Source organism: Lagopus leucura, unplaced genomic scaffold, assembly GCF_019238085.1.
Source record: "Lagopus leucura isolate 7727_CA_CO unplaced genomic scaffold, USGS_WTPT01 Super-Scaffold_100004, whole genome shotgun sequence".
Lineage (NCBI taxonomy): Eukaryota > Metazoa > Chordata > Aves > Galliformes > Phasianidae > Lagopus > Lagopus leucura.
The window spans coordinates 9,938,348-9,955,125 of NW_024962264.1; the positions used below are offsets into that span (position 1 = coordinate 9,938,348).

The window sequence follows — 16,778 nt, forward strand, 5'->3', positions numbered from 1 at the left end:
CACATGCTTGACCTTAGGAGCATAGTAAAGGGAACTAAAAGAGAGAACAGCAGAGAGAGATGTGTTCTCTGTGTGGCAAAACATGCCTGAAAGCAACCAATCGAAGTGTTGCAGGACTGTTATTAGTCCAGAATGGTGTTTATGAGCAACTTCCCAAATAGAGTCTCATAATAAACCGTTACCTAGGGATTAGAAAGAGCAGACTCCTGCACTGGAAAGAAGTTCCTTCCCCAGCAGCTTCCAGTTGTGAACTCCCAGTAAAATCCACAGTACAACACTGAGTACTAGGAAAAGAAGGTGTATAGAAGACTGTGTTTAGACCATGCATACAAGTCAGTCAAGCTCCACTAATTTCTTCCTAAGAACAGCTCTAAGATCACAGCTCCCATATCTGGGGATGAGAGATTCATACGAAAGTACAAATACATCTCTCCTCTCTAGAATGTACAGCTGGTTGCTAAAGCAACCTAGTTGTGTCAGGAGGAAATGCACATATGTAACACAGTTAAATATTTCTCAGGGATGCTTATAATTAACAGTGGGAAGAATTATTCTTTTTTAACCAACCAACCAAAAAAAAAGATGAGGAAAGTCCTATTGCACAAAACAAAGATCTCCATCACTTTTCTACAAACGCAAGTTTGAAAAAAAGTAAAATCAGTATTATTGACACTCACTGCAACTAATGTATCAGTATACTGAGCAAAAAAATTTAAATCATTACCCACCTAATACACAGATAAAATAGTACAATTACTTAGTAAACACTCAAAGATGACAGAAGCATGGCCTGTTGGTTAGTGGGGAATTGGGATACGTGATCTCGCCCAGGAGTGCTGAATTCTAAAACAAGTTCTGCCAACTCCAGGTTTTACAGAACTAGAGAAATTTCAGTTCGTTGCATATTTTGTTTTACTCAAAGCCTAACACTGGACTAGAGCATTAAGTACAGGACTTTGAAACAGTCTTCTCCCTTCTCCAATGAAGTAAAATAAATGCGAAGTTCTAAAGTGTAGATTTGCTCTGCCATTACCAGGAGCAATAATAGGCATTTCCTGAGTGGGGGTTTCAGTTTTATGAATATGTGAGAGCAGACCTTTCTCACACTGCTTCCCTGCCATTCAGCCTAGACAACTCCAGTTATTTATAGAGCTTAAGCATGATAGATTCAAGAGGGACAGGAAACTGGCTGACTGGATCAACACACAGCTCAGAGGCATTGTATTTGCAGTGCTGAAATGAGTATAACAGTGCTTGCGTTAACCCTCATTCTGTACAACTGATATTTGAGCAGGGCAGTTAACCCACGACTAACTTGTTAGATGATCTGCTCCCCATATGGTCATCGCTCACATCACATTCCAGCCTTATTGCAATCTAGCACCATTTACAAGCGTGGTTAAGATGTCCATCACCTCTGTCTTCTCTTAAGCTATACACTGGCATCAAGGTCACAGAAATGTGCTTCTGGCATTAAGTCATGAAACAAATGATAAAAGGTTACGGAACAGTATTTTTAGAATTCTTTAACTTTTTAATCTTGTACATTTTGAAACTATCATACATACAGTATCATACTTCGTTATAAAAAAAGTAATCCCTTGCTAAAAGTTTACATTTCTTTAGGGAGCACACTGTGCATAACTGTACAAAGAGCTCTGTTCTTCTCATGTTCTGTAGCAGTTGCTGGACAGCAAAGCACAGCTTTTGCTGTTTTACATTTTCAGTTATTGACTTTACCTTCAATCCAAAATTATCCTGATCGTGGCACAACCTATTAATGGTATTTATGCTTTGCCCTGAAAGTGTCTTCATTCTCTGGAGAGCGCAATGAGAAAGGGAAAGAAGGAAAATGCCCAGCAGCCTAAATCAAAACTGCTATACATAACACATTACAAAATATATTCCTATCGAAGTGTGTTTTGATATGAATCTGCTGCTGTTCTACGGATGTAATTTATTTTGGCATTGTTGGCATTTTAGAATGCCACAGAAAGGTTTAAATGTCGTGGAAACAGAGCTAAATATCACTTCTCCCTTCACATTTTCCCAATATTTTCATAGCCAGTTTCTAATAAATAAGAAAATTTGCTGTAATTTCCACTTTCCCCACTATCCTATAAACAGAGAGGCTACAGGTTTAAGCTCCAAAATAAGAATTAGGAGAGCAGCAAACAGTACGAAGCCTTCCTTTTTTCTTTTAATTTTTCATTCCTTTACACTATAAGCTCACAGCAAGTATACAGAACTTACAGACTATACGTATAATATATACTCTTCATTTTCAATTTTTTCCATGTCTTCAGAAATAAATTGACGAAAAATATTAGCAATATTACCGCAAGACAAAAAGCAACAAGCTCCAAGTCTGTTGCAGTTTTCAGTCTGCCACATCTTTTCTTGTTATAGCAGCATACAGTGCTTACTTTGACATAAGCATTTATATAATACAGTGCTGTACAGGTAAACAAATCCAACATAACGTAGTTTTGATCCTTACTGCAGTATTACTTAACAATTCTCTAGAGCAATCTTTTAACCCAATATGTAAAGAAAACGCAGCTGCTCTTTAGCTTTACTTTTTTTCATGTATATTTTTATAATACACATTCAGAACTGCTGAAGAAAAAAAAATTGCTTTTGATAAGACAAAAAATTCAGCAACACAGAGTCCAGCAACTACTAGCCAACTATGTGGTCATAGCCCGGCTGTCCACAATAACCTGCTAGTGAACGCCACTACTTCCTTCTTCAAATAACAATGTAAAAAGAAACACGAGTTAAGAGCTAAAACAAAACATCATGTATTGCTCTAGAGTGATCACCCGGTGAATCTGACATTAACACGGAGAATTAAGTATTGTTTCTCTTAATCTCAACTGAAGCAGATTCAGATCTCGGTTGAAAATGCTGGTAGTTTTAAACCCAGCGCATTTACCATCGTTACAGTCAAAAACCTTCACCTTTCCAGATGTTAGCTATTCTGGTCTTTTAAGACCAAATTCTTCCAAATTCAAGAAAATAAAATTCTGTACTCATCCAAACCCTGTAAAATATATTTTCAATGCAACATAGAGGTTTTTAAGTCATGTTCTCAGCTCCAACACTTGTTTTCAGAATTTAAACAGCATTCCAGAAATTATTCAAGCTTTTTTTTTTTTTAAATTTAGTTCGGTCTATTTTATTTCAGTTTTATATTCCGCACAGCTGGAAAGAACTACACCAAAAATATGATCAACCACAAAAACTCAAGTGTCCATAGCAGTATTCAAAACTTCATTATCAACAGAAGATGTGGGCAAAATAATAAAGAGCGTAAGTTACTTAGTTTGTTCTCAGTGAATTCCTTCCAAGGACCTCACAGTAATTGAGACTGCTTGTAATGTGCACAGCACCATGCTGCATCCAGTACCACACAGAATTGTGCAGTGCTTCTAATAGAATTTCGTTCATTCACAGCCTACAGGGGAGCTTCATTTTCAAGTCAAACCTCATTGTAGGACATGTATTCCAAAAATAAGTACATCTATACTTAATACGTTCAAAAAGAGGATGACTTAAGTTTTCTATTAATTAGATGTTTTTCTTTTTTATACAACTTCTGATCCCTCATAGGAGGATTAAAAAAAGTAAGTCCACTGGAGACGTTTGATAACATTACTGCAATTATTTCTATAGGCATATTTAGAAATGTATTTAACAACAGTCATTTGAGACAAACGTTCAGTAAACACAGTGCATTACTTTTAAACAACTTCAAGTCAGGAGATTATGCTCTAAGCTACCTCACAATGTTTCTGTTTTACTATTGGCCTAGCAAAACAGAACTGTTTCACATCTGTTTAATCATTACTATTTTGCACAAGAGGCATGAATATAAAAAAGGACTGCTGTAAACTGCAAGTCACTTCTTTGCTTTTTGTCCCCAAAATATCCAAGTCCGTTTGGCATTATAAGGTGACTAACATCCAGCAGAAGAGCGGACAAGGCAATCTGCAGAGAATGCTTTAAGTGTTTTGCAGACTGAGCTAGAAGACCAACCGCAGGATGTGCCAGCAAGAAGTCAAGAGTCAACTCACAAAAAGGCAGATACCTACAAGTGGATTTTTAACAGAGTACTTCACACACCTGCTATTTAGTTCTGGAGATACTTCAAGGTATTTAAGCTCTCAACTGCAAGAGGTTCTCACATACACAAAGGTCAATTTCCGGGTATGTCTCAATCAACCTAGCTTGGACAACGCTGAGCAGCAATGCCTCTACCTCCGGCCCTGTCAAGATTTGCAAACCACACACCTTTCCTCACAGTCCTGGGCTGGCAGGAGGTGACAGGACACAGCTGCTAGTCCATGCTCTGCAAAAAACATCAATGCTTATTGCCGTCACAACAGACCCAGCGGGAAGGCTGAAGGAGAAATGATGCCAGTACCTCTTAGAATTCAGTTAAGCACTGGACCAGAAAAAGGTCAGATGTGGTTGGATCCAGGTTTATCACTCTGTTCATCACTAGCTTAGCAGCTACAAAACACAAAATCCCTAAATGCATACAAGCAGACATTCAAATCATCCTCTTGAAATCATCCCACCTTGATCAAGCACAGAAAAGAAATCCCTGCAACTCAAAAAAGGTGAAGAGTTACTAGCAGCAGGGATAGAGGGGACAAAAGAATATGAAAGGTAATTTCTACATTTCACATTAAAATTGTCACTCAAATTGGAACAAGGATACAGTCATCATCCTTCAATCAGACTTCAGAACTCAGACCCACCCACATGGTAAAGCACACTAATAATTAAACTGTCAACCTCAACTTGTCTCTCAGCCAAGCTCGTCCTTAACTCTTTCACAACAGAAAAAGGGTAAAGTTTTAACTCAGGATGAAAAGGGTCCATTTGAATTTTACTTCCGGCCAGTGCTATTCAGGAACCATTTTCTGTTCTACGTTTACATTTTACAAGCATTTGTGTTATTAAGTCTGCCCTACAAATATACAGAAATAAATCAATCTTCATGTGCAAATGTGCAGAAGAAACGTTAGAAATGCATTAAGCAGATATTATTTCAGGCAATCAAAATTTTTTTTTTTTTCAGTTTTGCTCAGCTCTGTCTGCTTCCAACTTGCGCCTTGCCCAAGAAACAATTCATGCTGATATCATAAGCATCTTCACCTGCTCCTCATCCTCACTGCCTCCCCGTCTCCCTTCAGGTATTGATACACATTATCAACTGTGTGTAACTTTGCCAGGCTGAACAACAATCCGAGCTTTCTTTCAGCCTCTCCTTATAAGCTCCAAGTTCCTTAATCATAAACTTTACTTTTTGCTTCCTAAATGACTTTGCCCAATTATTCTAACATAAAATCTATTTCTTACACCTGTGCAGTAGACCTTCCAAAACCATAGGGGGTATTGGACAACTGGAAGAACTAACACTTCAGCTACTAAAACACACACACAAAAAAAAAGACCCTTAAGTAATCTTTGCTGTATGTACTACTTCTTGTTAAACATAAGTTAAAAATTAAAACAAAATTAAGAGACTTTCTTGTTTTATGAAAATGGCCCTTTTAACAGGTGAAAAAATAGTTATATAGAATTTATTTAAGTGAAGCTCATTCTCAGTAATACACACTATGGACTAGATTAACATGTACAACTAAAAATATTCTGCAGACATTTTAGGTCTACTCAGTCTGTTTGACAAAGACAGCATGTTTAAAAAAAAAAAAAAAAACAATTATTTTCCTAGACAAAAAGTCAGGTTCCTGGGAAATAGGGAGAGGCTGGAAGACAACAGCAGTGCCACAATATCATCTAAATCTTGTTGTAGGTAAGGGAATCTTACAGAGATCTCTGTACGAACAAAGGAATACTGTAGCTTGAGCTGGCTTGTATGTAAACATCTGTCAAAGAAATGATTCTCAATAAGAGTCCCCTTCATCCAGACAAGCTTCCTAGAACCACAAACAAATCGCTTGCGGTCGTATCATTCAATGTGTATCAGTTAAGCACAAGGCCATCAGGTCATGTAAGAGCTGTACCTGCAGCTTTGTTGGTCGTGCAGGGGGAGAATGGACCGACTGCCCGCCTCGTCCAGAAAGATGCCGTCACAAATGTTCTTTCACTAGAGGACTTTCTAGGTAAGGTAAATCATCATCTTCCCTCTGCAGCTCAGTCATTAAATCATACACGTCTTTCCCACACATGCTATTCCATCATTCTGGCAACCTTAAGATTAAAGGTGTAATAGGCCACACACGTGCACACCCCCACCCTCCAAAATCAAGGCTCAATTTACGAGATGTAAGAGGTCTACATCAAAGTCACTATTAAAGAGTCACTTCAGAGAATGGGGTTCAAAAACTGAATTGAAAGAGTACACAGGCAAAAGAAAAAAACAAAAGGAAATATGCAAAGTAGGTGATGTATTTTGGAGAAAAGGCAGGAAGATAAAAATAATGAGCAAAAAAGAGCAGTGGTGCGTGTGCCGAAAATAACTTCTCTTTAAGTTTAATGATCCTTAATTCTACATCCCAATGAACTAGTTTTAAAATACCCTGGAAACACAAGTTTTCAGTTATGTCAGAATAATTTAAAAGTTTACGTTATGTTCATGAAATGCCTAATACTTCCAAAAGCAAGTATCAAGCTCATAAAAATAAGTAACCAATTCAGGTAGCTACTGCGTTGGTTTTTTTTTTTTTTTTTAATACCTAAGTAACAACACACTCAGTTTTGACATACTCCAATGTCTACCTATATCAACAAATTCTTCAGTAACTCTGAAACTCTTCGTCCAAGTAACTCTCAGTAACACTTATAAATTACCATTAAGATTTCTGATTGCTTTAAGTATTCTAGCTCAGGATCTGGAATCGGTTCAGGCAAAGCAGGGTGAGTACCCTCATCAGTAACAATCAGGGTAGAATAACCCATGCTTAGACTGATTTCCTGTAGTTAGTCAGCTTCCAGTCATCCTCATCAGGGACTGAGTTCATACTCAACCTCCCAGAAAACTTCACATCTTTTAACAGATACACAAAACTTCCCCTTTGAAATTTTAAATAGAAAAGAATCTGAAAAAACAGGGATCGTCATTTATGAAGCCAACAAAGAAAAGCGTGAGGTAGACCAAAATCACCACTTTCAGTATCAAGAAAAAATGGAGTTTACTGAAAAGACTAGCTATTTTAAGATTTCAAAAGGGAATACTATTAGCTTCATTTTCCTATGGCTGTATGAACGCATTGATTTGATTCATTTCAGAATTCGAACATTCCTAACAGAAGTTTATCCCATTATCTGCTGCATCACTTGAGAACTAAGTTGATTAAACCCCGTCTCTCAAAATGGTTATGTTCCATAAAAACCTTTCAAGTGTTAAATAGCTTTTGAAATTCAGGTATGTACAACTTCTAAGTGGTTTAGCCACAGCTATTCAAAATTAGTCTCTAGACGCATTTATATCAAAACAGTCACAACCTTTATTCTGATTTAAAAGAAACTGTTTTTCTTAGTCACAACCCTTACTGGTACACATAGGTATTTACAAGATCATCATCTACTTTTCCCTGGTAGATCAAGGGAACAAAAATGCTTGAAAGCAAAAGAGTCCAGAAACAAAAGAGATTTACATTACACAGAGGTTAAGAATACTACCTGAAACATCCTCATTGTTTAAATGACTCATATTAGCAAGTCAGCTGTTTCCCATCATTCTGGAATATGCTGCATCATCATGATCGACCCAGTATTCCTGGTTCATCACATACTCTGAGCCACTTCTCAAAGCAAATAAATATCACTGCACTTAAGCTCACCATGGTGAGTAACTGTCACATAGCAAGTTGCTAAACAGAACTTTAATCTTTATAACATGCACAGAAATTAAATTTACCCACGCCCTATGTGCTTACTGAACATCATTAAGAACCAAGGCATGCCAACAAACTGCAAGCATCTCCATGACCACTTCTGTGAACAATTACCTCTTACAAACATAAAAACTAAGTCGATAACGCAGCAAAAATGAGTCATGCTATACTGCTATATAATGGGTTGACAAACAAGACATTGTCATACAGAAAATAGATATCCACCTATGTATCTTTATTTCTCTATTTAGATTCTACATACATCTCTCTAATATACAGACAATTCATATGAATTTAAGTCAACAGAAAAATTTGAAGTATGAAATATTTTCTGTATTATATAAGAAAGCGATCGTTCTCCTTATATAATATTTGCATTTTTTTGTTACGTAATGCAAATGTCATACAAGGCAAATTTTCCAAATAGCAAGAAGCAGCCAGAACACTAGTTGAATAGCTTCCCAACTTTCACTACTGAGGATTTTTTGAGCCTTGCATATTCAGTGATACAATTAGCACAGACTGATACTTAAAGATTGTGACAGAATGAGGCAATGCAAATTAAGACAACTCCTACCCTATATGGATAGAAGGATAGATTACTGAATTTATTTTTTAAGTTTTTTTTTTTTTTTTTTTGAAAGAATACAGATGGTTTAATATAGAGAATACTGTAAGCTCACAAGCCAAGCTGACACAATGCATTATGCGAGAGTAGGAGGGAGGGGTGAAACACAAAGGACAAATAGAGAATGTTTTAACTGTCAGGTGGAATGGGACAACCTTATATATATATATTTAGTTATTTTGATGAATTAAGAACATAAAGCCAGGATTTTCAAGGCACATGCACAGGCAGATCTCCTGTCTAAATGAAGTACAGCTCTTTTATTTACTTATTTTTCTACAGATTACATGTAATACTACGTAACATTACATGCACAAGTTCTTCACACATGCATACTGGCACACAGTGCAACTCCAAGACAACAAAACTATCTTACCAAGACTGAACTCCAGCTTTGGCTCATTTGCAATTCTCTGAATACCTTTTAAAGTTGAGGAAAAAGTAAAAAATGGTTAGAAATAATTTGATTTACATATCTTCCTTTTTTGCTTATGTGTGGTTGTGTTTGTGTTGTTTTTTTTTAATAGTCTAAAAGTTGCACATGCCTAACTCATGCCACACCAAATACCTGCCACGCTGAGTGGAGTAACACTTCATATTAACAACCTCAGTGAAAGTTGTCTTTGCATGAAGTATTTGTCCACAAAAAAAAAAAAAAAGAAAAAAAAAGATGACATATTTCTTTGTAAAGTGATCTTTCCTTTGGAGGATGGTTAAATTATATTTGGTTGTTCACCCTCTGCAGGAAGTAATTGGATCATAACTACAGTATTGATTGAACTCGTAGAAAAGAAATTGTCTTACATAGACATTTGTGTGTTGTCTTACTGTCATCATCAAAGGATCATATGTTGCATTCACAAATACTGGACAAATTGGTCAGATTTGGAAGAACCAGGATGTTACATAAAATGTAAGGGAGAATCTTGCTGCAATTTTAAAAATAAAATGAATAACAACGTTGTAGAATAGGTCTCACGCCACACTGTTATCACTAATGCAACTAATTGTTCACGCCTTTGCACAAAAAATTATAGCTGCAAAGCGTAGAAAGGCCTCGGTCTGTAAGAAATAACAAATAAGATCCTGCATTTATTTTAAAATAGAATTGCATTAGAATATCTGATAACAAATTTTTCGGAGTTCAACTTCATCACTAGCACATCCAGAATATTGGAACATTTTTATCACTATGCTGGATACTAACTTAATTGGTTGATCAGTCACTTGATACAACTGAAATCCAGCACATAGCAGTACAACATGGTTCAGGCACTGTGAATCAAAAATGGCTCAAAATAGGGCTAGATGCTTTCAAACCCCAAAGTGCTTTTATATCTCTTCTGACTCCAATTTAAATATCGCTAAAGCTTACTTAGAGTTATCAAAATTATCAGATTATGTCTTACAACAAGCCCACATGTTCACATCAGACAGAAGAACAGAATTTAACTTTCATGAAGAAAATATATCAGAGAAAAATACCAGAAACATAGTAACTACTTACCCGTTTCTGTGAAGATTATCTGAATAACTGAAAATGTAACAGCTAATGACAGTTGAAGATAACCTTTATCAGTTTGCTCCTTCTACAACTGCACCTTGTCAACCAACAAATTAAACAGCATTATGTACACTGTTTGAGACATTACCCGTACTACTACAAATTCTGGTGCATTTTTACCGTACCACTCAATAAAATGAGAATATACACTTACTCGTAAGCTGTGGCTCTCCTAGACTGTCTATTTGTGATGAAGGGAGAAACTGCTGTGCTTCATCTGATGTTCTCTCCTCTTTGACCTCCATGATCAACCTCCAGAGCTGATGAATTTTATTTCTCAAACTTTGAGTTTGCCGCCTCTGCCAGTGCCACAGCCCAAGGTCCACAGTCTGCTTTTGATGCAGCTTCACGGTAAAGATCTTGTTCTCCACTCTGAAATTCAGCTATCAGAAAACATTAACACTGTTTTTAGCAATTCCTTCTCAGACAAGGGATCAAAATGAAATTGATACCAAGCACCGTTTAAAGCACTCCATTTCTTCTACGTCACGGACCCAGGCACCCCATTTACCTCTTGAATCAAACCCCTATTTTTACATACTCAGTGCAGTACGAAGCTTATCCATTGAGTGCTTCCACAAGCAATTAAAGTACTGTAAACAAGGTGGCAGAAACAAATTGAAATGGGAAGCTCTTTTTCAGTACAGATTTCTGCAGCTCAGCAGGTACCTATCAGAACTGCTAACTTAATGGAGAATTTGATTTAGCACGGGCAGCAGACAGACAGAGGCAGTGGGATTTAACGGAATATGTTCGTAAGTTCTTCTATTAGAGCTGACCTTTATGCTCAGTGTTTTATTCATCCTTGGCAGCATACTGCTCATCAATACATAGAGATAATTTAGCATGACATAGCTCCTCTGAAAAGACCCACCAAGTTGTGCGTGAGAGTTTCTGCTGTCATTATCCAAATCTTCTGCTGCTCTGCCTGAAGTGTAATTGTTTAATTATCAGGTTTTACAAGGACAAATGAAAAAAAGGTATTGTATTTGTTGACGCTCGTAAGGAAACGCAGGTAAGTAGCAAGGATCAGTCATTTGATTACAATCAGCACAGAAAAAATAAACATTTACATTTCTGTGACAGACAACTTCACAAAGACAAATTCCACATGACACGTTATGCAATACACACAATTAAAAATCAACTGGGAAAGAAACAAAAATTAATGCTTCTTTCAAAGATGCTGCCAACTGACCCAAAAACAAAACTCTATCAAGTATCTGTGTTACCATATTAATTAGGACTTAATTCAGTAAAAATCATTTTGACCTGTATGTACCATAGGTAATACTGCTGGAAGAAACAGAACATTTGCGTGCTTTCATAACTAGCTCAAAACCAAACATACAGAACTTTCCTATGTACAAAGTGAACTTGTTTCTCTTTTCCTAACTTGAGCATCTAACCTTGGGCACTTACCCACATATGTTATTCTAAACCTATTTGCACTTCATAAACTGAGCATCTGTCACTTACAATTAACTAAGCTTTTATTGTTATGGAGGACAGAAGATGCAAACCTCAAGTCTGCAAGTCTCTTAAAATGGTGTTGGCACAAATCCCAGCAGAGGTGGAATAAGTATTTTTGTCTGGTAGTGGATCTAAGGAAGTGTACAATGTGTGGCTGCAGCTGCTGATAAGAATTCTACACCAGTAGGACTAAAGAACTCACAAGGAACAAGAGGGAAGAGAAGGAGGAACTGGTGTAACACCCTTCTGCTTTCCTGCGTAATTTAAGAAGAGCTAATAAGAGCTCCAAATCTTGCCTCTAGCGCCAGAGACTCTGTGAAACAATGTATTCAGCTCTTGTGACAAGAATATTCACAATCTGGGGAAGATGCAGATGTTGTTCTTACCCACAAAATCTACTTGCCTTGAGTGACCCAACCTGAGCAAAATGATGTTTACTGTTTATGAAAGACGAGCTTAGACACAGAAATTTCATCTATAATGTCGTATGTGATTTGCTAAGTTATCTGAGACTCCTCAATCAAAATTCACCAGCAGTCATTTTAATTAAAAAATATATTTCCAGGCAGACAAAATACCTGTTTGTACCATTCAGCCTTTATAATCCCAGACACTCATTAATAGAAGTGGTTTGGATATCCAACATGCCTCAGCTAAAACAGTCAAGCAAATGCTTTACAACCAAAATTCAAATATTGCAAGGTGTTCTTTTCTCTCTGCTCTTTATTTTCAAACGTAAACAGGAACAGTGATTTGCCTCAAAACATTCTGCCACTAGCTAAATAAAAACATCTGCTTCAGGGGGAAATCAATGCTTTGCAATTGAAATCATTCTATTTATGCTAGTCTCTCAGCAGTGGAAATCAGACTGCCAAACACAAAAGGCATGCTGATTCATGCTTAATATGCATGTAACCAGAAATTGATAGTGAAAAGCAGTAGAAATGGACATAATTCAGCACATTCTGACCTAACAGGTGCTGGTTTTGAGATCTGGAAATCCATTTCAAGCTAATCACTTCAAAACACTACAGTTTGCTATATTTAGGTCTCTGGAATACTCAGAACTAAGTTCAGTTCTGAAAAAGCGTATAAAACTACTCCAAAAATATTTATCTCTGCCAACATAGGAAGTTTTATTCTGCAGAACATACAGCTGGTAAGAAGCAGTTCACGCAGAGCAATACAGACACTGTCTTCATCGTTTTCTCAAGGTACGTTGGCAAAAAATGTCTCTGGCAATAAGGAGAATAGGTTTACTCATAACAAATCATTTTGACTGTTATTTTAAATTCGACATTAAGAATTTTTGCTCAGATACCCAAAGTCAGGTTGCAGAAGGAAAGCAAAACAGCTGCAGTAAACGCTTCTGAAAAATTAACTGTATATTGACAGATCTTCACATCTAGAAAAGGACTCAAGGAGGTAGTAGACATATTGATAGAATCATATTTGTACTCAGACATCCTACCAGAGGATTTCATTGGTGTGCAAAAGGAAAACTAAACTTTGGTACTTGCAACTACAGTGTTTCTATAGAAAAAAAAAACAGAAGAATTTCATATTGTGCTCTGTTATTGCTGACATAAGTTAGTTCTGAAAAAAAAGTTGATTTCAATGAAGCCAGCTCTCTATCTGGCACACGTTCTACTTCCATTCTTAAGACTTAAGTTTTGAATGCAAGATTTCAGGAGACAATACCGCTATCAGTATTCTGCATTCACTTGGGAATCTCCAGTAGCAGAATGGTTATTTTCGTCTCAGTGCTGGACGTCTGAGATTTTTTTTCAGTTCAGCAGCATAAATCCAAGAAAAATTTTCATTTGCACATGAACACAACAGTTCTCTTTCAGAACACCTTTTCTTTTGGCGAAACAGAAGAGTAACCCTTCACAACAAGCACTTCATAGTCCATAGTTCAAATGAAAACTGTGTTTCTACCTTTGCATTTTTCTTCTTGATCAAAGAAAGGTCTACAGAACTACATGATCCAACACAGCATCTTTTGATGGCTTGCATAAACTCAAAATAAATCACCTGCGATTCAGTCATTCTGTCTCAGACACTGAGACGCTGACCTAACCCACAGTAATCTGACAGCATGCATATTGATGGTGAAATTCCACATTGCTAATTGAAATCCCTATATAAATTGGCACTAGACAAAGCTTTGTCCTCAGTCTTTCCCAGGATATCTCATTTGTTTCACAGAAACTAGCAGAGTGCTTAAATGCAAGATAATTGCAAGTATACTATACTAACACAAGAATAAATCTGGAACAATGTCAAGTCAGACAGATTCTTCATACTTCCCATTAACCTCTAGACCACAGCTGCAAAAAGTAACTGGATATCAAACTGTTTCTTTTCACGTTTCTACCCTATCAAATCGAGCTGGTCAGTCAAAAATCAGCTAACCACTCTCATAGGACATGGGAAGGGCAGGAGGAAGCATCACTAATTCTAGTGCCTGGCACTGATGCCCAGCATTAGCACTGGTATTTGTATAAGACATTGAAAGCATGCCAATAACCAAAGTGCCATTTGTGACACCTACATGAACAGGTTCTGTAGCAGGGCTCTGTTTGCTAAACGACAGGTGGAGGTAGCACTTGGGACTACACAAACACACATTCACTTAGCCAGCAATAACATTTTGCTCCACACGTTATTAAGCTAAGTTTTGTAGTCCAGTAACTTCCCATCTTTCACACTGAGTAAGAACATTTTAAGTTCTCTTTATTTCCTGTTCCTTGATACGCAGAGTGGACAGAAATAGCTTTCCATAAGATCAGTGTCTCTAATCTGGTCCTGCGGCTACACTGCTTCTGTTCCTTATTTCATTAACAGAGACTCCTGTTAGGGTCAGGAAGCAGACGGGGGGGAGGGGTAAGTCTCTTAAGACAGCCTTGACAGCCTTTTCTGATACAGACTCTGCACCAATAACTCTTCCTGAAGCTTGACCTCAGCAGAGCTTCTCCAACTGAAGCCAGTATATAAAGTTATGATCCCTTAGGACTTCTGCAGCTCAAATGAAGAATTCAACCTCTCTGCTCAAAAAGAACTTCTGTCAAATAACAAAATAACACAGTAAAGCTGAGATATCCCCCAAGTACTGAGAAGTCTTTTCTACTCTTACTCGACTCTCTGAAGTCAGAAATGTATTTCGGTATTAGCTTCATCATCCTAAAATAATTTATTACGTTCACATTGTAATTAAGCTCAGTTTTCCCCAAAGTTTCAGTTTAACAGCAGCAACTGCCTCCTTCTTCTGCAAATACTTGGTAAAAAAATTTCTTGTGAAAAGTGTCTTAATGCTTTTTCATACGTACTGCATTTTAATCAAAACTCTTAATCGGTAACCTAGGTTTCTAGGAAAATTGAAGTAACTGAAACCCCCCAAAAAAGGTTCGCAGTTACTGGGCATTGACCCTTGTCTTGCTAAAGACTGTAGTTTAATAAGACTACTAAAAAATCTTTTAAAAACGAAGTAGAATACACTAAGGGGGAAATGCTGTTTGCTAAAACTTCTTTGATTCAGTATTAATTTTCAGAGTTTTTTCCTTGAAAAGGCTCTGTTGCTCTACTCTTCCAAATACGTAGAAGTATCAGGAATACTGATAGAAACTGATTAAGGAGAGTTATAAAATTCATGTTTAACAGAACAAAATTAATTACTGTCAGCATTTGAATTAAACCATGTACAAAGCATCTGACGAGTGACCATGACAACAGCCCCTCCTTTTCCAGATGGTAAATGTCTCCCCATTCTATGTCTATATGCATACGTGGAACATTTATGAAGGTGAAAGGGTCTCTCTCCCTGCTCACCCACACTAGCAAAATGGGTATTCTCAGCACTGAGAAATGGTTGTCTATATCAATGAACTACTGTCACTCTAAAATACAAAGCACTGTCACAGCTAACCAGCATATGCTGTAATAAAAGCAGAACAAAGCTTTGATACGTAAATTATATCTGCAGGATATTTCTAATACAGACATCAGAAGCATTTAATTCACAAAGCTGACTAAATTCTGTATGCTGATGCATTTCATGTTCAAATTAGTATTGATGAAATCATCCCGTGGTTACTCATGATGCTATGCTAATCTTCCTCTGAACGTTAAATTCTCTATCAAAAATAAGGAATTTAATTAAGAATTTTATCTTCCATGGTTGAGCTTTTGTTTTTCTTTTATTTATTTTATTGTGCAATTCTGAAATTAACTTTTGGGAATTACCATTGTCATCTGCAATTATCTCCCACAGCAGCTCACAAAAAAGACTGAAGTATTTGAAATAAATATGGCACCATACAAAACTTTCTTTCCCCACATTGTCTACTGCACTATAATAATTTGTTTCTTGTAATACCAGCAGGATTTAACACATACCCTGCCCTTTCATTGCCTAAATAGCACACCTGTGCAGACCACAGAAGTATTTAAGCACCACAGTGAATATTCACTCAATAAAAGTAACACAGCATTCATTGACAGCTAAATAGAGCCCTCGCACCTAAGTGGGCTGCCTTTGCAAAAAGGAAGTCTATCACACCCCCGGCTGAACCATCACTCTACTTCAGATGAAGCAAGATTCAGAGATCTTAATCTTCTACTCAATTCTGGAACAGTAAACTTACTGTATGGCTGTTAGTCCATCTCAAAAGAATGAAGCAATACTGACCTGCCTTCCCAGACCTCCAGCATTTAAGGAAATAAAACATTCCATGTGGCTTATATACTACTTGCTAGTGGAAAAGGGAATCCTTGCCATTTTAGGGGTATTTCTACATGCAGACCTTTTGCCTGACACTCTGCAAGATCTGCCAGTCAACTATAATATTGCATCAGAAACAGTGTAGTCTCCCAGTCTTCCCTCACCCTTCCCCATGTCTCACTAGCCCTACCTGGGTGTCACAGTTCTTAGTTTCTTACTTCTTACTGAGAAACCACAATAATACAAGTAATGCAATCCTGAAAAACCAAGAAGATACACAAATCAAGAGAACCAAGTCCCTGAACACATCTCTCACATGAAAATTTAATTCCCTGTGCCTGTGTCTTCTGGTTTCATTCTCAAATCTTCTGTTGTACAACACCACATGGAGATTAGTTTGCATGTTTAAGATCTTTTCAGACAGAGTAGCTGAAATACTCACCACTCAGGATTTCAGGACTGAATCATACTTGCACGAACCCTCCTAAAAGCATTCAATCAGATCCATCTCACACC

General features: G+C 37.1%; 1 protein-coding gene across 4 annotated transcripts in view; it reads right to left on the reverse strand.

The window, feature by feature from the left end:
- INPP4B (inositol polyphosphate-4-phosphatase type II B) overlaps nt 1–16,778 on the reverse strand; it is a 276,822-nt gene that overhangs the window by 157,514 nt on the left and 102,530 nt on the right. For all 4 annotated transcript variants that reach the window (XM_042870797.1, XM_042870794.1, XM_042870795.1 and 1 more), the window contains 2 exons: nt 10,221–10,449; nt 8,879–8,923 (listed from right to left, as the gene is read on the reverse strand). In XM_042870797.1, the coding sequence (XP_042726731.1) occupies nt 8,879–8,923; nt 10,221–10,311 (136 nt within the window). In that variant the 5' untranslated portion in view covers nt 10,312–10,449. The remainder of the gene's footprint in view (nt 1–8,878; nt 8,924–10,220; nt 10,450–16,778) is intronic.